Genomic DNA, 21,342 nt, shown 5'->3' with positions numbered 1-21,342 from the left:
ACAACAATAATAGCATTTATTATACATCTATAGCTACAACATATAATATACAGTAGTAGAGGAAGAAAACCTCATGGAAAAAAGGAGGAACTTGAAGTTAAGAATGTGAAACGGTCAACTAGACCAAGTCAACACAGTATAAAAGCATTTACAGAGATCATGTTAAGACGTTACAACTTTCCATCAGAGAAGGCTTATATTTTCACATTTTATTTGCACTTTTACATTCTACATATTTCTGAATACAAAAACTAATATGACACCTGTGGCAGATTTATTTACCTATGATTTTAAAATCCATTGGCAGCTATAAATGTTTCACATTTTAAGATAACACATAAGCCATCATCTAGGGAAATACAACAATAAGACACAGCTGCTGTCCGTGTTCATTTGTTCTGTGGTGCACATATAAACAGAACTTAAAGGATTTAGAAATGTTTAGATGCTGTAAGAGCTTGACACACACACACACACCACACTTCCTCTCACTTCCCTTGTCACAACTCTCTTACTCTCTTTTTTCTTCTCTTCCTCTCGTTCTCTCTCTCTATGCTGTGGGTGGCATCCTGCTGTCTTCTCCCACTGGACTTTCGACAGCGTAATGTGAGGAGTAAAAACTCTCTTTACGCTCCATTTTCATTGAGTCCATGCTACTCAGGCTCTGCAGATTGATTATCTGTCTCAGCTTCTGCCTGAAATCCTTGGAAGCAAAGTAGTAAATGAAGGGATCGAGGCAGCTGTTCAGGCAGCTGAAACAGAGAGACAGTTTGTAGGCCATGTAGACAGACTCCTTGTAGAAGAGTCTCAGCACCGTGTGAGTCAACAGGAGGATGTTGTTGGGCGCGAAGCAGACGGTGAACACCAGGAGGACGATGAAGGCCAGACGTATGGCTCTCTTTTTCTGTACTGTCTTGGAATCTCTGGCCAGTTTGCGTATGACACTGACATAGCAGAATGTCGTGACACAGAAAGGGAAGAGGAAGAGGACGAACACCATGCTGAAGAGAAAGGCCGCCCAGGCAAACAGGCTCGGGAGCATGTCTTTCTTCAGCACGTCAAAGCATGTGGTAATCCCGAGTTCCTGAATGTCAAAGGTCAGGTCTGTGGTCATCAGCGGATACAGTACGCTCAGGACCACGCACCACATGAGGAGGCAGCTCAAGACAGCGATGGACTTCCGAACCCTGGTCTGCCTGAACCGCATGGGCCTGACGATGCCCAGGTAGCGGTCAATTCCGATGGCCATCATGGTCAGAATGGAACAGTACATGTTGGTGTAGAAGACAAGGGTCATGACGCTGTGGGTGGATACATAGAAGAAGAGGGTTTTATTCAATCACTGGTTAAAGCAAAAAGAAAGCTGAGAAGATCAATACCACTCTCCTATTTGTCTGATCGATATAAAGACCTTCTTATAAACAGTGTTTATGGTCTGTTTGACTCTAAATGGACCATCATTTACGAAATGATCATGCTGTATTAAAGAAGACTTGAAACGAGAGATTGAGACCATAAACTCATGTTTACAATGTTTACTGAGGTAATAGACTTCTATACAACCAGACTTATTTTTGCAACCAATAGGAGAGAGAATGCAAGTTTAAGGCACTTCAGCATTGGCTTCACTTTTCGGAACCGGAGGTTGCCGCCCGATCATATTGAGCGAACAAACATAAGAGTGGTATCGATCTTCTCATTGATTACTTGGCAAGACAGCAAACGAGTGTTCTTCCCTAAATGTCAAACTATTCCAACTGGTGGACTGTGGATGTACACTGAGTAGCACATTTCTGTGGATTTCTGTTGAAGACTCCCCGCATCAATACTTATAACGAGTACCTGCACATCTTGGGTCCCAGCTTCCAGTGGTATCCTTGGAGCTGGTAGGCGATCTGAAAGGGCAGCGCGGCGCCGAGGGCCAAGTCGGTGAGGGTGAGATTTATCATGAAGATGATGGAGGGGGTCTTGGGGGAGGTGCGGAAGATGAGGAGCCACATGGAGAGGCCATTTCCTGTCAGGTTAACTGCAGTGACGATCATGTAGATGACAGAGATGGCAACGCTGGTGTTTACATTCAGGAACAGGGCCCGGGTGGCGTTGTCTAGCTTGAAGCTGCTGGAATTCCCCGTCATGACTGGATGGTTACTGGTTCCTATCACCTGTGACACATCACCTGTGGTTATAGAGGCATGTGCTGCAGTGGTCGTTTTTCTTAGAAAAAAAACTGGAGCAGCATCATACGTCTTAATTTATCTATGGCATGCAACTGGTTTGTAATATTTGAATGAAAAAGCATAAAACATCAGCCGACATACAATAAAAATAAATAAAAAAAGAAGATAAGCCGAGTCTAAAGCGACATTTGCATCCTTCCCTCTCTTTGAACGTGCAGAAGCGATTGATCTAAAAGGTGTGAAACAGACACTTTAAGCACTCTCATAAGAACTCCATTACTCTGTGTTGTTGTTTGCGTGCGAGCAGCACATGTTTCGTGTGGAGTTTTCACACAGGAAAAGAACATGATTGATTTGCGGTGAAGAGTGCCAACTGCCGCTGTGGTTTAGCTGGTGTAGCATCGACACCTGAGACACCTCGTAACTGTCGATGATCATATCATTGACGGCCCAACTGAATTTCATCTTCGCGCCATGAGAAAGTGAACACTTCAACACAGTAAGCAATACACATGGTGATGGTGTTGTTGGTGTTGGTGGTGGGGGGGAGGGGGTGGACAGTTACAAAAAGTCCACAAAAATCCCTGAGACACTGCAAGTTGCACTGTAAGCAATGGAAAGTACCCACTACTACACCAAGGATCAGGATCATAATAACGGTGACACATTTTCGATACACCAGAAAACATAATGTACGACAACGACAATTAGCAAACTGAGACTTTTGGGTTATAATGTTGTTGTTTCTAAAAGTAACAAAAATGTTGTCAGCTAAATAACTTGTTAATAGTTTGTTTTGCTTATTTATTTCCCTCCTCTCTGCTTTCAAGGTGTTTTTACACTTACACGACATATTTATGAATTGTGCAGTCAGGCATGTAGCGTGCTATTGTATGTTCACTACACCGATTCTGTACCTTAGATCTAAGTCACACGTTTAGCTCTTGGCCACTGGGTGTTCTTCGTATTTGTGTGTTTAAACACTAAATACAAATATTGTCCAAAAATGAATTTAAATAAATAATTAAATATTGCGGTAACCTTTCACTCTTTCTTTTGACTCATGATATTAAGTTACTGAGCACATTTAGGAACTACACATGTTGACCACAGTGACTTTGCTGATGAGTTAAAGGTAAAAATAAGTAAAAATCTCAGTGAAAGTCAGTCAAAACACTCACCTACGAAAAAACGGAGGCAGACGAAACAAGAGGCAGGTATGGGATTAGGTCGTGTCGGTTGAAGACGAAGGTACAGATATTGTGACTGCTGAGGAAATGAGATTTGATTGTGTTACAGTGCCATAGAGAGAGAGAGAGAGAGAGAGAGAGACAGACAGACAGACAGAGAGAGAGAGAGAGCGAAAGCGAGAGGAAATGGATCATGTGACAATCTCCATCCTACCAACTGCTGTCAACACATCAGATTCAGTGTTAACGTGTCTGAAAAATCCCCACGCCTTCACAGCATGGAGAACTCACACATTTAGTCATCATGATGATTTGCATGGTTGCCTAATACCTTTATGAATTATCTCTACAATATCTAAAGCAATAGTGCTGTTAAAATGTGTTGGGAGTGATGTGTGAACTACTTTCACTTTTGCTCATAGTCAGTCATATCCCCGCTGTGATTTATAGGAAGAGAAACCAGAGCGACGTCACAAAGTAACACCTGATAGTTGGATCACAAAGAATAAAGATTATTAAATATTTCTTTACCATACTCAACTCGATGCTCAAACTCACACATATACATTCTTTCTGTAGGGAAGCTTTTGTTTTGAAGTGAAGTGAGAGCACCCCATTTCAACCCCTCGCTCACGAGATACACGGGTTGTGAGGATGTGTTCTTATGCTGCTGGCTTCCTGTTGATTATAATAGTTCTGCTTTATTTTGGTGACGTTGTCACAGGCACGGTCAGTGAGATTACTCTGATTCATTCATTACGGAACATTGTGGGGGAAAAAAACATCAATCACGACACCTGCCCGAGTATAACTGTGTTCGCAACATTTGGAGAGAAATAAAGGTCTGCCTTCAGTATCATCAATGAAACACCTAGCATGTGTACACCCACTAATGCTAAGGTGCCGCTGCATATTCATGTGTGTTCACACATTGCTAACTATAATTGACTCATATCTGCCATTTGTAAATGTGTATGCTGGGCGGTGCTGGAGACAAACGCTGCCTCACCCAAACTGTCAAAAGGACTGAAACGCTGATTTAGTGTCTTATAACGGTACAAGAACTTTATTTTCTCACAACTTCAAGAAAGAAAAAATAAAAGAATGATACAAGAGGTATGATAGACAAATGTTAGCTGGTGTGCAAAAACAATATAAGGCTTATTCAACAGACATATTACGGTATCAATACTTGTGGCTGTTTTGATTTATTATGAATTGACAGTATTGATAGAAAACAATGCACACATTATAGAAAACAAATTGTTTTCATCTATCTGTGTCATACTTTGCAACTTTACATTTTATTTCTAGGAAATGCTCTATATATACGTAGAGAATGTGTTCTTCCTGGCTCATGGGTGGTTATGTACAAAGCTTTGCTCACAAAACAAAAAAATCTCTGTTGGATGACATCGCAGAATAAGATGGAATAAAAAATGAGGAAAAACATTGTTCTTTTTTTAATCAATAATAACTCTTATCCCCACTCATTCGCTCACCTCTACACACAAAAATACACACAGGATTTCATCTGTGAAATTTTCTAAATCCATTGTTTGTAAGTTCTACTTACATTATATATCATTTTGATAAAATCTATAGGATTATTTAAAACATCCAGGTTCAGGGGAGTCTACAAAGGCTTGGTAACAAGGTCTGTTGCAGAGGGCGAGGTCATGGTTTCACCAGACAATCGATGACGGATACGACAGGAGAGCTGCCTCTTACAGGGACACACTTCAGAAGGACACTGGACTGTCTGACACCGACTGGTTGTGCTATCATTAAGGTAACTATCATTATTATATCCGCCAGGAGAATATGTATTGGGTAGCGTGTGTGTGTGTGTGTGTGCATGCGTGAGTGAGCATCTCTGTGTCTGTCTGTCTGTCCACGGCTAATCTCGCGTACTGCTGGATCTATTGGCCTAATGTTTGTTGTGCTCATTTATGACTGTATGCCTAAGGACCTCTCGTGGTTGCAGTGATTCAGTTTTCTGTTTATATATGTACTGTTTGTACTGTATGTACTGCATGTAAGTATGTAAGTATGTACTGCATGTATACATGTATGTATGTATGTATGAGCTCTGACTACGACGGAGCATGTCTTCTTCTGTTGGTAGCAGGGGAGCTAGTTAGCTGCTAGCAGCCGGTGGGAGTCCTCTACTGTGTTTGGCTTAACAGAGCTAGCAGCTACAGAACTAAACACACAGCAGGACTGACTGTTTCTGTTCAGAGGAAGCTTTAAACAGTCGACATGAAGCGTTGCACAGTGAACTACAGTTCAGCTGCACCGAGTCGGTGCAGACAGCTGTCTGGATTCAAATAAGAGCTTATCTGTTGCATGATACGTGCGAGTGAAAAAAGTGTCTGAAGCGCTTGTGGGTCAAGACAGGGAGCAAGTGTGGTTTTTCATTCAACCAGCACTGGTCGGTGCAGAAACACCAGGCCGAGATCTGCACTCAGTTTTTTAGTTCGACCCTGTTCTTAGTATTTTTCACATGGTTCATTCCAAGGATTCTTTGAACACTAAACAGTGAGACAAAATATTTAGTGAGTACTTGAAATGTTCATGCTCCAGCAAAACTAAAACCTTCACCAACATTCACAGCTTTGTTGTCTGTCACACCTAAAACAGATGCAAACGATTCAAAGATTTGTTTGCTTTTGAAGTGCCTTTCTCCCTCAATGGAGTATATTATTTTTAAAAGCTCAATGATAACCTGTCAAATCTGCCCCCATCAGCTTAGGCTGAAGAAGCTACTTCTATTGTTTTGTATTATAAACATCCAGACTGCTCACTGTTCATCTTTGCTTTTCTCAAACCCCTTCTCCAGGCCCGTTGCCATAGCGACCGCCTCATAGCAGTGCTCCGTCCCGGGTTCAGGGGAGCGGCCCACAGGGATGCAGTCGTAGCCTTTGCCAGCCGAGCTCATGCGCTTCCTGTTGCGTGCGCCGGGCTGATAGAGCTGCATGGCTGGACGGTCCTGCAGAGAGACAAGAGAGCAGGGACATGGGAGAGACAGGCAGCACACATTTTGAATATACATATTAATATATATATACTGTATATGTATACATATTAATATATACTGTATATACTATGTACATGTATATGTATACACACACACACACACACACACACACACACACACACACACATATTAATCTTCTTTACCCGCTTATTCACGAGTCACACAGGGCTGAAGTGTATCCCAGCATGCACTGGGGCCGGCAGGTACAGAAAACAGCCTTTTCAACGTTCAAATGCTCTTCCGCATCAGTAAGTGAACGCACCGTAGAATAACGACGACCGGATTAAGTGTGTTACATACACCCTTTGTTTAATGCCAATAGTCTGATCTGTAACATTTTCTTTGTAATGTTTATTTTTTGATAAATTGTTGGAGCACCAGACGTTCTATGAGCCATCTCCACTAAAATGTATCCTTACTAGCTATTTAGGGTCTCTTGTTCACCTGGTTTCCTGTTGTTGTTTTTTTTGTGGGGGCATTATGTTCTGGGGTTGTCAGTCCCGTTTTAGTGACCGCAATATCTGAGGGACATATTAGGCACAAACGTCCACCTGGACTCAAGGACGAGCTGATACGATTTTGGTGGTCAAAGGTCAATGTGACCTCACAAAACAGTTTTCTTTGGCCTGGATTCATATGCTTATTATGACAATTTCACACATATGTAAACTAGGATAAAATGATGACATTTTGGACAGACGTGGGTATATAGTGCAACTTTCTTATAGACTGAAGTCAAGAATCAAACCCTGCACCTCGTAGTTGTGAAATTAAATGTCACGTAAATAGAAAACCTTTCCGTGACATTTAAAGAGATACGCTTTCTGTAAGTTCACTGTAACACGGTTAAGTGCTATCTCTACGCCGGCATCGGATCATGAGAGAGACCGTTTCTCTGACACAAATACACTGAAAGTTAAGAAACAAGATTTCTCGGAGCTGATGATTATCATCTGTAAAAAAAAAAACACACATCAACAAACATCTGAGACACAGTTACACGTAATTGGGTGTCACCTTCCCCCCCATCTCATGCTCACCTTCTCGCTCACCTTGTTTCGGAGGCGTTCCTTCCTGCTACCCAGGTCCTCCCTGTCCTCCTTTCCCAGTTTGTCTCCCCCGTCGGGGCAGTAGGAATAGCCATGATGGTGCCCCTCTTTCTTGGCTCGGTCCTGGCAGTAGCCCTTCCCCCATTTGGTCTCGTCTTTGCGCCGCATGAACTTGTCAAACTCGTAGTGGTGCCTCTGCCGTTTCCTCTCCTCGTCCTTCCCCCGGTGATCCTTATCCCTCTGTCTGCGGCCGTGCTGCTCTCTCTGCTCCTTGTCGCTCTCAGGCTGACCCCTAGTGGTCAGAGCGGAGATTGCGTAGACACCACATAACGTCAGGGTTACACAGGCCGGCTTGTGATTGTCAGAATTGTTGGTAGCAGATCACAGTCAGATGTGTGTTTCTTTCTACCATAACATATAGATGTACATTCAAATTTAACATCGTTTTAGTTTTGGATGATGGTTTGCAAAAAACAAGGTTTTAACTCAATTAAAAACACAACTTTCTCAGATTTTGTTGTTGTTTTCAGCACAAATAATTTCTTTTAATGACTTGACAATTATTTAGTGAGTGATAGCAGATTCCAACCCTGATATATATTTAACCCCACTTAACCCCACGCACCGCTGTCACTTCTTTCGTGGTTTCCCACCCTGGACAGAGCTGTCCAACACAGTAGTGCTGAGTAGACTGAGCTATAATGAGCCTAAGGCTTTTATTTAAAGTCATTTGAGAAGTTTACAGCTATTAAGAAAGCTGAAAAGTAAGATTTATATGTAAGCAAAGCATCTTTATTATTATGACAGTAAAGAATGGTCCATATAGCCCACGTCACGCATGCTCATATCAATCAGAAAACCTTCATAAAATCCCATAAGTGCAAAAACAAAAAGGTCATTAGGAACTAAGCCTCTGAGGGAAAGACCAGCTCTGAATGAAGGCCAGCTATTCCATAAAGTCATATCTCAACCAGAACATGAGGCCAAACGAAAAAACTAAGTCGAGAATAGAACGACAGGTACAGTTACTTCAGCTGGTGCATGGAAGCTTGCACATTTGGACACTTTTCAGAACTGAACTTTTACTTTTTATTTTGCCATGTATTTGTTACAACTGTCGTATGTGGGTCTAAGTCAAATCCAGTTTACTGCACAGACGAGTTTTCACATCAAATAAAGGAATTTTGAGTGGGATTTATTCTCCATCTTATGCCACATTAATTGACATTCTACCCTCTTCATACGGGGTGCCGTCGTCCCACACTCCTACTTCCAACTTCTCTGGAATCTATGAAATGGTCCTTTCAGGTTAAATAGAGAACTGCTTAAAAAGGCTGAGCCAGCCACATTAGCAGAAGACACACTCACTGACAGGTGGACTTGTTTCTGCAGCCAAGGTGTGCCTGAATGTCCTGAAGTGCTAACAGATCTGGAATAGGGTCCATCTCACACGATGCCCCCACGCTCCTTACTTTTCTTTGGGGTCCTTGGACTTCGTTTGTCCTCCAGCTTTCTCCCATTTGCATCTGTCCGTCTCCCCGACATCACTTTTGTCCTTCATTCGGTCTGAATCCACGTCGTCGTCCCTGTCGCTCTTCTTCAGGAGCTGGATATGCAGAAACAAAAAGAAACGATTCCATTATTGCACGCTACTGCACCCTCCACGAACAAATGAGTATCGAAGTGACGGAGCGTCACCTTGATTTTGATGTCTTTATCGGACAATTTCCTCTGCTTCTCCGCCTCCTTCCGTTTGCGTCTCTCCTCCTCCCGCCGCTTCCTCTTCTCCTCTTCCCTTTGTCGTTTCTTTTCCAGCTCCCTCCTTCTCCTCTCCTCCCTCTTCTCCTCTCTTATTCTCTGCGAGAAGAGATGTGGCACGTTAAAGACAGGATTGTTCAAAGCAGTTTGTCAAGTCATTTATTTTCATTCAAGTATTTGTCATTTCTCACCTGTTTCTCAATTTTCTTATTTTTGATGTACTCCAACAGTGGCGTTGTCCGTTTGGCTAAAATCGATCAAGGGAGAAAATCTTTTTTAGACAAGTAGACAGAAGTACTTCTTTGAACCCATACAAACCTGAACCTTGATCGTTATGGTCCTGTACCTATGAGCTCCCTGGTCTTGGCCTCTATCTCTCCCAGCAGAGTCTCCGGGTTGGCCATAGACTTCTCCTCATCACAGGAGTAATTCTCCAAGAACCGCTTGTACTCTGGGTCTGAATCGGGTTTAAGATCCAGAATGAGTGTATAATATGGTGCGATGTCTATGTCTGTGTATGTCAGGGTATTTTTATATATCTTTTAATGATGGCTCAAGCTCCGTCTTTCAGCACCTTCTTCAATGCTCCCGGCTTTGGCATCTTTCTTTTTCAGCTTCTTCTTGGAGATTTTCTGGAAGGGGGCAAACTCCACCACGGCAGGATACTCTTGGCCTGAGCAAATATTGAAATAAAAAGGCAGCTCGTCATCGAACAGACGTCCACAATCAAACAGTAACGACGGCAACAAAAGCTCTAAAGCCGCCTCTCGGGCCCGTTAAATCCAGCCTGCAGCTGTAAAACAAACATATCTTGTTTTCATTCAATACGGCAGAATAGGCTGCGCTGTGTGTCGTGGGCCGGCGAAGCCTAACCGAGTTTAAAGGGAGAGAAATACCCTTGTTGTCGATGAAGACGTAGCCATCAAATCGGTCCCTGAACAGCAGGATATCTTCAGGGTTTTTGAAATTGACATACGCTCTGGAGAACAGGTGGGGGTAAAGACTGTGGACAGAGAGAACGAGAGAGTCACAAACATTCACACGTAAGGCAATACGATGTGATATCACGCGCATACATATAGCTGGTTACTGCTCGTTGATTGGATGAAACGGTTATTACCTTTGATCGGCTGGAAAGAACTCAAAATAGTCATAGGATGGGAGCGGACTGAGCTGCTCCTCCAGCTGCTCCTTTGACAGGTTAGGTGGGAGCCTTCGGATCACCACCTGCAATCGATCATTTATATGTTATTTCCTCGGCTCAGCGGGAAGCACTTTGTTGGTAATCAAGATCATTAGGTTTCTCTCTCGAAAGATCGGCTCAAGGTTTTGACATCTGCTATTAAGATCTTGATTCCAGATCTCACAGGAACACATCAGACGATGACACGAGGGGAAAGAAGCTCAGCGGGGGGTTAAAAACCAAGAAGTGGGGAGCTTTGATAGTCAGACGGCATCATGAGACTGATGAGTCAGATATACTGAATGGTTTGCAGCATCTTTCTCGTAATCGACGCTCATGAAAAAGAACATACTACAATTTGGTGGTTTATTCACTGCAGCTTAACACACACACTTTACTTTTATGGAAGTCCTAGACTAAACCACTTGAGTACCCCTTTAACTCTCTGACCCTGCCAATGGGCCGCTCATTACAAACTCCGATGCTGTGCAGACTTTGCTCAAACACTCAGTGGTGAGGTGAAGTCATGTGACCAGGGTGAAATTCCTCAATACACCGTTAGCTTTTAATATTTGACCTTTAACATAAGGATGGGAACAAGCTTCGAGTTTACAGATATGATTCTGACAGATTGTTGTTAACCTGAAATATATTTTAATAATAATAACAGAAACAAGCAACACAGATACAATAAGCATTTCGAAGCCATCACTTTGATTCTGTCAATGTGTTTGACTCTAATGCGCTGTAATAAATACTATAAATTATGGATTGTTCTGCATTATTCAGATACACGACACCTTTGGAACTCTTTAGCTGCTGGGAAAATGAGGAGTTAGGATCCTAAAGGCGGGATTATGGCGGTTAAAATGTTGATGCAGCGTTTTAAAACATAGATGATGCAAGAATGCGGACTAGATTGGACACAGTGTCGCGTTTACGTCCAATAAAGTGTGAAATATAAAATAGTATGAGATCACAGGTCCGGTTTATTCTAGTCCGTCGTCCTCCTCCTAGCGCTGTCCGCGGTGCTGAAATGATCACCACCTCCCCTCCATGGCTGTCTTCCCCACACAGCGTATAAACAATGCGACACGTCGCTAACGCGCGGCCTACCCACCTTAGTGAAAACCTCTTTCTTCTCTTCTTTCTGCTTCAGGTTACCGGGAATGTTCTCCTGCTCCCTCGGGACGTCTCTGAACTGTATCTCCACGACGCTTTTCTCCTTGCCCGCGGTCATTTGGTCCTTTTCAGACCTCATTTCTCTCCATCTCCCTCTCTCGCCCGTGTTAAGTCGCCGTGCGCTCGCGAGGGTGTGGGGATATCGCGAGACAAAAGCGAGAGCCGGAGCTTTGATGTCACGCCGCTGCGAAGCCTACATCTCTCGTGACGCCCGCGGACACCGTCCAGGGTGTGAAGCAAAACAATGTGAATGTTTTCTTTCGGGTGAAATCATTCACATGGTGTATTACAACATGTTTTCCACTATTATATAATTGCTTTTCTATTTAATTCAGATTTTTGTTTTGCCATTGCTTATTTCGTGTTATCCGTCTTATTATTTGTCATCAACTCGTTGTTATTGCTGTCTATCTTGACCAGAACACTAAAGTGAAATAGTAACTAACGTACAAGTAACTAATTGTACTTCAGTAGCCTAAACTACTATTTTCCACAACATTACAAACTATATATTTCAAACTAAATATTCAACATGTAAAATTAAACTAACATCGAGTAGCCTACGTCATCGCTTTAGTAAATGGTCGTCCAGCTGTTTTTTAAAATAACAATCAAATCCGTATAAACGCATTTATTTCTTGAGCTCAAACACCATGTTTGTCACGTAACGCTTCGCTGCCATCAATGCATCAAAAGCTGAAGGCTAAAGTAACTATTTTGGCTCAAAGTACATTATGGTGTGAAAACAAAAGCGAGTCCCATTTTCCCCAGTGTCATTCTGTGTTCCTGCAGGGTCGGAGCGCAGTCAGGCAGTCCAGCAGCCCTCGGTGTCAACGTGCAGGTCCGGGGTCGGGCTGCGGGGCTTCATGCTCGACTGACCCGCACAGTGCGAGCTGTCCGCTGGGCTCCAGGGTTCCTCGTGGGGGGACTGGCTCACTGACCGCCCGTGGACGTCTCGGCAGGGAACTGAGGAAAAACAATAATTAAAAAAAAAAGTCCAACGATACTTTTCAAATGGAAATATGGGACTTTGTACGACGAATAAAATCAGTTTTATTTTTTTTATTTTGAGCACATAGTCTGGCCTAAATAAATCTTTACAAAAGTATCGGAGAGCATTTTTATTAAACTGGATCACTAAAGTACACTTTCTTTTTTTTAAAACTGACCATAAACTCACCACTGAGGAAGGTTTGCCTCCTGTTGCTGGTCTCCTCACACAGCCGAGGTCTCTCTAGGGTCTCTGGGGTCGACACGGAGCTCCTCAGGCTGGGAACTAAAGTGGACCAGGTGTCCAGGTCCCGGCACACCTGGTCTTGGGTGTAAATGACCGCCGCTTTAGACGGAGTACAGCCCATCTCTCTGGGAGCTACTACGGCCGCTCTCCATTTGGTGACAATACTGTACGTGAATGTGAAGAGAGATGGATGGAGGGCTGAGAGAGATCACTCCTCCCCCTAAACCGGAGCATGACATTTGAGAGGGCGGTCTGATCTCCGGTCAGTCTCACACTGCCGTGTGTTTTTCTCAGGAGGGGTTTGCATTACAACAGGCTCTCGATTTTACGTTAAAGCTTCGGTGCACGTGAACACAGCACAGGATACCAATGGTTTGTGTTGAAAATCTTTACCATTGCTAACTAGCTAGTGATATTTGGTTTAATTCTGTACTAATAACTATATTATACGTATGTGGGCTAATATCAGGATAATTACCTAATTATATTGGAGTATTAAAAAAACACAATGTAAAATTGTCTTGTTTGTTCAAATCAGTAATTTAAACATTTACCAGAGCCTGTTCATACAGGCAGGACTTCACGTCTCAACAGGGTTTAAACACAACTCATCCTCAGTGAGGATTTTGAAAGTCATTTTGTGAGAGAAAATCAAAAGATAATATGAAGCGTTTCCCAGCCCTGTTGTCATTATGTCATGAGTTTTACAGATCAACCACTAACTTGACAACAAAACACAGACATGCTGGAATCTTTTAAGATAAATGCATGGTTTATTAGAGTAATCACCAAGAATTGTTTTCACCAAAAACTGCTTGTAATAAGCTGGCTCTTTATTAAATCCACAGGTCGAGTAACACGGAGGCTCCTGCCATAGGCAGTAATAAGTGACTTTTAGTCTGTTAGATACGATGCGAGGTGTGCGGCTGTGTTTGCTCTGCTCAATCAAGTGTCAGAGGGCCACATGTTCCCGGGGTCTCCGGGCTCAACCCAAGGTCCAAGTACTCAACCCCTTCACCGAGGCACATGTTAATTCCCCCTTTTAAAGTGCATTCTTGCAAAATGAATACAGCAGGCGCTGTATGGCAATTCACACACTTTTACCCCACTCTCATAATGTTCACGACGGCATGTTCCGTGTTTTGTCACTTACAGGAACAACCATATCTAATGCACAAGAGGGAGAATCCACAGGGAACCATTGGTGGAGGACACGTGCCAGAGTTTCGGTTCGATAGCTGTCCCTGGGCTCGGATATGTGTACCTATGACAACCCGTTGCTGCGACAGTTCCGCCTCCCGACGGGATGAGATCACGTGCTGGCGTCCGACAAGGTGTCCAGCATCATGTCGCTCTCGTACATGTCGCACTCGAGGGTCAGGGAGAGTCGCAGAGGCGTCTCCAGCATCATCTTGTCCTGATTGGACAGCGGCGTTTCCAAGGACGTGATGCTGGCGTCTTCCAATCGGGGCGTGGCCAGGAGGTCGCCGGGCTCCGACGTGTTCAGCATCTTGATCAGCGCCGGAGTGTTCAAGCCGCCTCGCACCTTGTCATTGATGTCCGTGCCTTTTGTGGAGACAAATGACGACAGGCTCGAAATGTCAGCTGGTGTCTCAGAACAGACGTTGGAATATTTGCAACAAAATTTGATCATGCATAATTTTTTCAAAGATAAAAGACAACTGATGTGAAACCGGAGTAGCGTGTCCTACCTATATAGGCATCTGTGTCACCGATGTACATCTCAATACAGTGGCCGAGCATCGTCACAGAGAACGTGTCGTCCCTTTTCAGTCCGAGTGCCTGCACAGAAACAAACAAACAGACTTCTTACAATAATATAACCGTTGACATACAGAGAAAATACCACAAAAACGTTTTCTACACAATATCTTTTTCTATTTATTTTCATTTAAACTTCGTACAGCTGGTGGTGTTCACTTGCACTTGGTCTTAATGCTTATGTTTGTTTTGTTTTCTAAAAAGACAGCAAACTGTGTCCTTTAAAAGTTCTGACTTCCTTCTTGCAGAGGAGACCATCAATCCTTCATGACTCAAGGTGTTTAAGTTAGAAATAAAAACCCTTACGGACTGAAGACAAATGGCACTATACCGTGTGAAAGTAGTCGATGGCGCTCTCAAAGTCTCCCATGAGGCTGTGCACGTATCCTATGGACGAGTAGGTGGAGGCGTGCTGAGGAATCAACACCAGAGCCTGACGGTGGTACTCCAGAGCCTGGTCGTACTTTCTACAGAAACAAAGTACAAAGTCTGTATCGATGGATCCAACTAAATATCATAAGGACGTTTGCAGAAATGTGACAAAATACATTTCATCAAATAGTACATTTAAAAAAGGACCAAATTACTGGTTTCCATGATTTTGTTTAGTAACGAAAGACAAACACAGCAATACACAATGTATTTTGATAAACAAGGCCATATCAGCAATTTTGAAATTGGTGCCTTTTGTAGGCAATGAGTGCACCAGGGGAACGTTTCTAGATTTTGATAGCTGCATGTTTGAAGTTGCAAATTGTTAAAGTTTTGCTAAATACAGCATATCTTCTGCTTCTGTGTGACGGTAACACTAACTGCTGTCGATGTGTCCACATCAGCAGATTGCTGCTGCCACTGCTTTGGAAACGGTTGCTAGGTATGTGTCGATCCAGTCTGACGATGACCAAACAGGTCTTCTTTGTGGACGCACGTCTGCTGATCCTGACGAAGTGAGTTTGTGACTGAGGTACAAAACAATTCCATGAAGGCGTTGTGATCACAAAAAATAGATGATGTCCAAAGTATATACGCACACTTCAGTCATAATCGTTTTACAAACAAATGCAGAGAACAGTTCTGTTCAACCTTTTTTAAAGTGCCAGTCAAAGGTTAACCTCGCACGGCAGCTGGATTCTCGCGATATCTCAAGATCACACAAAAATCCACCGCGTCAGGCTTCCAGTAATGCCTTTGTGTTGGAACCACAGTTGGTCCAGTCAGCGTCCTGTGTGGCGCTACTGGCTGATGCGTTTGTGAGGTTCTTAACAACAAGCGGTTCCTGAAGAAGTGCGCGTAGATGCTGCAATGGCATCAGTAATATCAGAACTGGAGAGGGCTTTTCACGATGGGAAGGATGTTTTCGTTCCTCTGCTGACTGGCTTCAGCAAGAGCTTGATTGACAGCTGGTTCATCCAATGACCTGCCAAGTATCGTTCAAAAAGGGCCTGCCCTTCTCCAAACAATGACGGCTTCTCGGATGATTCTGTCTAACAAATCCTCTGGCGGGTCAGGTGAGCTAAAGGTCCTAGCAGCACAACATCATAAAGTCATTGTGCAGTACTGATTATCATGTTGACCCTACTTCAGTGATACCACGATAACACATGCACCATAGTGTCCCTATCAGCACATGTGAAGCTGTGTTTCTATGGTTTTCACATACAAGGAATGGAAATGAATGCATCACTGACGCACAACGTTAACGCATTCACCCCGTATGGATGAAACCCTCGTTCTATAGAAAAACTACCTCAGCCTTTCAAAACAACCACTTGCGTGGCGCACATTCTGCAAAGCCCCTTATATCTAGTGAGTGGTGGCTATGCATAATTCATTAAAGGGTCTTTTCATGAATTCCCAATGAGGGCCCTGCATTCTGAATGATTGCGACGGAACAAGCGAGCGCATCTCTGAAAATAGCTTGTATGAGGAAGGTGATGAAAATATAAGGAGGGGCATGAACAAATTAGAGCAGAGTGCACTCACCGATCTTCTTTAATAATCCACTTGGGATGAATTTAGCCTCCCATATTAGTAGCGTATGTGCCATCTCCCCTGTTGGGCCACTTTGAGACTATTCATTTAAATAGAAAATGACCTGAGAAAATTGGCTCCGTACTTACTTTAACTTCCGACACACGTGACCCAAGTTGTTTAACAAAGGCTCCCATTTGTCCACAGTGACCTTACATTGGAAAGAAAAACAGCAAAAAGCATACATTATTAACATGTGGTCATGTTTTCAAGTTGTTCGTCATTCAGAACTTTTTAATGAACTAAATCAGTCGTTACCTCGTTTCCTATGGCTTTGATCTTCTCCATTGCATCGAGAAACAACCTCTCTGCCGTCTTCCAGCTAAAACAATAGATGTGACATTTCTTTACAGAACACATGATTTTATGTTTTTATAACCAGTGTGTAATTTAAATTACCCAGACTTCAGAAAAAAACTAAAATATTTTAGATTAGAGTTTTTGAGATATTTTCTGCCATCCCAATATAACAGGTGAATGTAATGTGATTTGATGCACGGATATCAAAAGCCCCTCAAAACAAACTAAAACTATCTTCATGACGAGATACCAGTGAGAAAACGTGTCCTCTTGTAACCACCGCTGTGTGCCAACATTCCTTTGTGCTGCTAATAACATGTATGCTACCTTTGTCAATCTGGAGGCCTACGTGTTGGTTGTTTGTGTTTGTGGCTCCATGACTCACTCTCCATTTTGAAAGGCCACCACCGCCACCTCGTGTATGACAAACGGGTCCTCTGGAGCGATACTGAGAGCCTGGCTGAAGAAACGCTCTGCCAGCTTGGAGTTGTTGGTCAGACCGTACTCCAGGCCGATGTAAAGCATGGGTAAGTGGCACCTGGATGAGAGAGAGCCACAAACAAGTGTCACCAGAAATAGCAAAATTGCCAATGCAGGCTAAAGAGACCGGTATGTCTATGGCTGTCAGGACCTCCAGGACCTGTTCGTCGTGTACTTACCCTTTCATCAGCTGGGCCGCGGTGAAGTATGCAGCCATGGCTTGGTCATGCTCACTCTCCACCGCAAAAGAATGACCATAGGCGATCCATGCAGGGCCGTATGTCCTCTCCAGCGTGGTGGCTTTGCTACAGGATACACACAATATTATATAATCTGCATAACCGCACCAAAACATAAACAGCCTGCTCTGTGGCCTCAGACAGGATGTGCTTCCTTTTGAGCGTGCGACTGCATACCTGAGGTATCGCCGAGCATGCTCGTTTTTATGGCCCACCATGAGATAGTAGCACCCGACAGCAAACCAGGACACCTGATGAAGGTTTATGATGGTTATCAATTACTGAAACATTATGTATAAAAAAAAAAGAGAGGAATAGGCTGCAACACTTACTGGGTTGTTGGGATACAAGTCTACAAGTTTGTGCGAGAGGTAAAACAATTCTGCAGAGGAAAAAAACAACACAAAAAAGCTTACTAAGCAAAATTAACCAATTAACTATGACACTGGTGGGTAGGCTAAGCAATCAAACAAAACGTGCTTCATGCATGAATGCAATGTATATTTTACCGTTTGCTTTTCCAAGCTCAACCAGCGTTCCTATGTGGACCGGTAAACAGTTGGCATGGAAGGGGTCTTTAACCATCACCCTGAAACACAAATACAGAGCTGCATTAAGTGGTCGTGCATTTCTACAGACATTCTACTGCAGTTAACTTGTTAACCTTTATATAGAATGTAATCCACATCATATGATGGGATCCCACACTGTGATTTGGGGCATTATTTATTGGCTTTTTTAGGTTTGAATGTTACTATACAATGACACAGATCCATAGATGTGCATTAGTCAAAACCAAAGATCAACCACAGACTAAGAGGAAGACACTTACGTTGAGGTGAGTTTGTAGCACATCTTGAAATCACAGTTATAATAATGTCTCTCGGCAAGAGACACCACCACATCCAAGTTATCCTGAAGACCATTGACCATCTCTGGCACCACCAAATCACTGGGCTTGTTGTACTGCAGAGGGAAGGAGAGTGTGTGAGTGTGTGTGTGAGAAAGGTGGTTGTAGGGTTTAAATGTGAGTAGGTGTGAAAGATAAAACAAGGTCATGAAAAAGGCAGAGAAACGAGACTGATTAAGGAGGGTACACTGGAGAGAAACATTTGGTTGTTAGCTCTCTATGAACTCAAATTAAAAGTATTTGAGATTGACTAAAAACAAACTGCAGGGCCCACGTTCACTCAAGTAAAATGTCATTTTATACAACAATGTGGATAAATAATGTGCCTTCAATAACTTTTGGACAACAATGGAACAAAAATGTGTCGATAAGACAGAGGAATAGCTTTAAGTTATATCAGGCTACAAAGACAATACTGGTCGGATCAATTCATTGTTGGTTTTGGTATTTTCAAAGGACTCGCCGACAATAAGAAAATATGACTATCATCAGACTTATGCTTCAATTAATAATAATACAAAATAAAAATAAATCAAAACTAAATGCAGAGCCCCATACCTTCTTTAATTTATTCTCAAATAGGAAGTGTAAGAGCTCCTCCTCCTCCTCGGTGCACTGTTGACTCAGAGGAAGCGAGTCCAGGAAGTCTTTTTCTATTGAAAAATGAACAACTTTCACATACAAGTTCTTGAAATGATGATAAAATAAATAGGTCAGTGCACATCCTCGCCACAGATCAGCCTCACCTTCCTGCGCGGTCAACATGTGGTGGGACGTTAAAAGGTCAAAGGCTTCAAAGCAGTACACGTCCAGTTTCAAGGCCTCTTTATAGCTCGAGGTGGCCAGCGGTCTGTTGTCCATGGCATCATAGATCTTACCCCGCAGGAGGCAGATGGAGCTGTTGACCTGAAATATTGAACAGAAAGAGTCTTTAGTAAATACATATAACAGCACTCATAACTTTATATAGTGTTTAAGCTCCATCCACGGCATTAAGAAACAACTCTCATATCCTGACATAGAAAGTATTTCATGCCAGCACTAAATGTCAAATAAATACATTCATATTTTCTGCACTCAACTGTTAACAATGGTTAACAATAACAATGGTTATAAATGGCCACGTCTAGAGCACGTTTTCACCACTGAATATGATCTACTACACCATACAAGCCAGTCGTGCGGGGGCAATTTTGAGCAGGTGACCTCCATGATGTAAATGTCAGTGGAGATGACCATATCTGTTGTGTAGTAGTTAAACATCTTGGATGAATCTGATGAATATAAACAATGATCTCATGAGTGACTAGTGTGGATGAAGAAGACTTACAGCGGTAGGGGACATGTCCCAATCCTTGGCCGACTCTGGTGTCCCACTGTCCTCTTTCGCACTCCTGTCCAGCAGCTTCTTACAAGCTGACTCCTCTGTGTCCAGGATATCCAAGGCCTGCTGGAACTCTTTGGCAGCATACTAGACAAAGCAATCAAAAGGATAATGCATCTGAAGCATGGGCAATGTCTGGTAGGGTTCTCTCTATATTATATTCTGCAGCACATGTAGAGGAGGGTTTATGACTGACAGTGTTTATTTTGGAGTTACTTACATGGCACCTAGCAGCAAGATACTGACAAGCTCCGTACAACTGTGTGAGAGAGGACATGTTTGTTTCAGACAAGGGACTGACTTCATGGAGACAGTGATAACTATAATACACACATTTTTATTTGTGTTATAAACCGTGTCACCCACTTCCCCAGCACAAAGCTTTGACAACACACATTGACAACTCACACATAACCTGCGATTACCTTGTCAAGTTTCCGTGAGCGGAGGGCATGGGAGGCTCTGTGGTACTGTGAGGTCAAGTAAAGGCACTGAGCTAGCCAGTAGATATCCTGGGGATCCTCTGCATGCCAAACAAAGAGGTAGTATTGGGGTCATCAACTTCTGACGGCTACACAAAAACACTGCAGCTGTTGGCAAGCTACTGTATTCAAGTTACGTTTATTTTCAGCTGTGAGTGTACGTAACAATGTCACATTTAACACGTATTCTCTCTCTATAAAACGCCAGTGCTGCTAACATTAGCATAGTAACTTAAGGTGGCAGATTGGTAGGTTAAGTCCGCTCTCATGCTGGTGTAACGTTAGCGGTTTATAGCACTAACTCACCGTGAGACAGGGACGCTATCTTGTCGGCCCAAAACAGAGCACTTTGATACTGTTGCTGTGAAGAAACACACAAAGACAGGGCAAGAGTCACTCAAATATATCGTTATTGTTGTGGTTGGCTGGCTGCCGGGCCGGCCGGCTGATAGCTTTTAAGTTAGCGTGCCAGTCAAGCTAGCTGTATCGCTCCCAAGCTAACATTAGCTAGCAGGACAAAAAGTCAGAAATAAATTCGGCTAATTGTTACCTGGTCAATGTACTGCCGTACTCGCTTTCGAATTCTGTCGAGATTCATTTTGAGTTTTCCTTTTTACAATTATCGCTCTGACTATCAAAAGCGTGTCATTCTTAGAGACAAAAACAATACAGTGTATCAAACTGTGCTCAAAACAGTACGTGCTAGCTTGCTAGCAGCGTAAAATCAAATCCGCGGCTTCTTTCTGCAACGGGTGTCCTGCAAAATTGTTCCGTAAGGAAACTCATACTGGATAGACAGTTCCACATGAACTCTTTCACTTTCGTTGTATGTCTAGCTGTAAAATAATAGTATAAACATAAAAACAATATACAAACGTTTACTTGATTTATTTATTGTTGTATTTGTTGCTGTGAAAG

The 21,342-nt window shown here is 42.9% G+C and overlaps 3 protein-coding genes across 4 annotated transcripts; all 3 read right to left on the bottom strand.

Annotated features, from left to right (window-relative positions):
• Positions 1-2: 2 nt before the first annotated feature.
• p2ry8 (P2Y receptor family member 8) lies at positions 3-3,459 on the bottom strand. 2 transcript variants are annotated; one of them, XM_079170785.1, is made up of 3 exons: positions 3,359-3,459; positions 1,843-2,162; positions 3-1,301 (listed from the first exon to the last, which is right to left on the bottom strand). In XM_079170785.1, the coding sequence occupies exons 2-3, from the start codon at positions 2,133-2,135 to the stop codon at positions 551-553; spliced, it is 1,044 nt and encodes a 347-aa protein (XP_079026911.1). In that variant the 5' UTR covers positions 2,136-2,162; positions 3,359-3,459; the 3' UTR covers positions 3-550. The 2 variants fall into 2 exon arrangements, with proteins under 2 accessions (XP_079026911.1, XP_079026910.1); XM_079170784.1 differs by having other exon boundaries at positions 1,843-2,176; positions 3,359-3,409.
• A 2,711-nt stretch (positions 3,460-6,170) lies between these two features.
• Positions 6,171-11,658, bottom strand: upf3a (UPF3A regulator of nonsense mediated mRNA decay; the record flags this gene model as incomplete). The annotated part of the gene is made up of 10 exons (XM_079169658.1): positions 6,171-6,359; positions 7,448-7,748; positions 8,929-9,062; positions 9,155-9,313; positions 9,406-9,461; positions 9,561-9,671; positions 9,789-9,887; positions 10,111-10,217; positions 10,335-10,441; positions 11,518-11,658. The coding sequence occupies 10 exons, from the start codon at positions 11,656-11,658 to the stop codon at positions 6,171-6,173; spliced, it is 1,404 nt and encodes a 467-aa protein (XP_079025784.1).
• A 1,930-nt stretch (positions 11,659-13,588) lies between these two features.
• Positions 13,589-21,110, bottom strand: cdc16 (cell division cycle 16 homolog). The gene is made up of 18 exons (XM_079169605.1): positions 20,975-21,110; positions 20,731-20,785; positions 20,368-20,465; positions 20,163-20,201; positions 19,889-20,029; positions 19,305-19,464; positions 19,117-19,211; positions 18,481-18,614; positions 18,158-18,237; positions 17,981-18,030; positions 17,826-17,899; positions 17,589-17,714; positions 17,315-17,467; positions 16,888-16,951; positions 16,719-16,780; positions 14,930-15,065; positions 14,529-14,619; positions 13,589-14,382 (listed from the first exon to the last, which is right to left on the bottom strand). The coding sequence occupies exons 1-18, from the start codon at positions 21,020-21,022 to the stop codon at positions 14,129-14,131; spliced, it is 1,860 nt and encodes a 619-aa protein (XP_079025731.1). The 5' UTR covers positions 21,023-21,110; the 3' UTR covers positions 13,589-14,128.
• Positions 21,111-21,342: the final 232 nt, after the last annotated feature.

This window comes from Pholis gunnellus (assembly GCF_910591455.1).
Source record: "Pholis gunnellus genome assembly, chromosome: 12".
Classification (NCBI taxonomy): domain Eukaryota; kingdom Metazoa; phylum Chordata; class Actinopteri; order Perciformes; family Pholidae; genus Pholis; species Pholis gunnellus.
Note: the sequence above shows the minus strand (reverse complement) of the source record. Positions and strands in the feature narration are given on the sequence as shown.

Coding starts and splice junctions, on each gene's coding strand:
- p2ry8 (XM_079170785.1), bottom strand. CDS start 2,135: ATGACGGGGAATTCCAGCAGCTTCAAGCTAGACAACGCCACCCGGGCC. Junction 1,302..1,842: donor CTGGGACCCAAGATGTGCAG/GTACTCGTTATA, acceptor ATCCACCCACAG/CGTCATGACCCTTGTCTTCT.
- cdc16 (XM_079169605.1), bottom strand. CDS start 21,022: ATGAATCTCGACAGAATTCGAAAGCGAGTACGGCAGTACATTGACCAG. Junction 18,238..18,480: donor TGCTACAAACTCACCTCAAC/GTAAGTGTCTTC, acceptor TTTGTGTTTCAG/GGTGATGGTTAAAGACCCCT. Junction 14,620..14,929: donor CCATCGACTACTTTCACACG/GTATAGTGCCAT, acceptor GTTTCTGTGCAG/GCACTCGGACTGAAAAGGGA.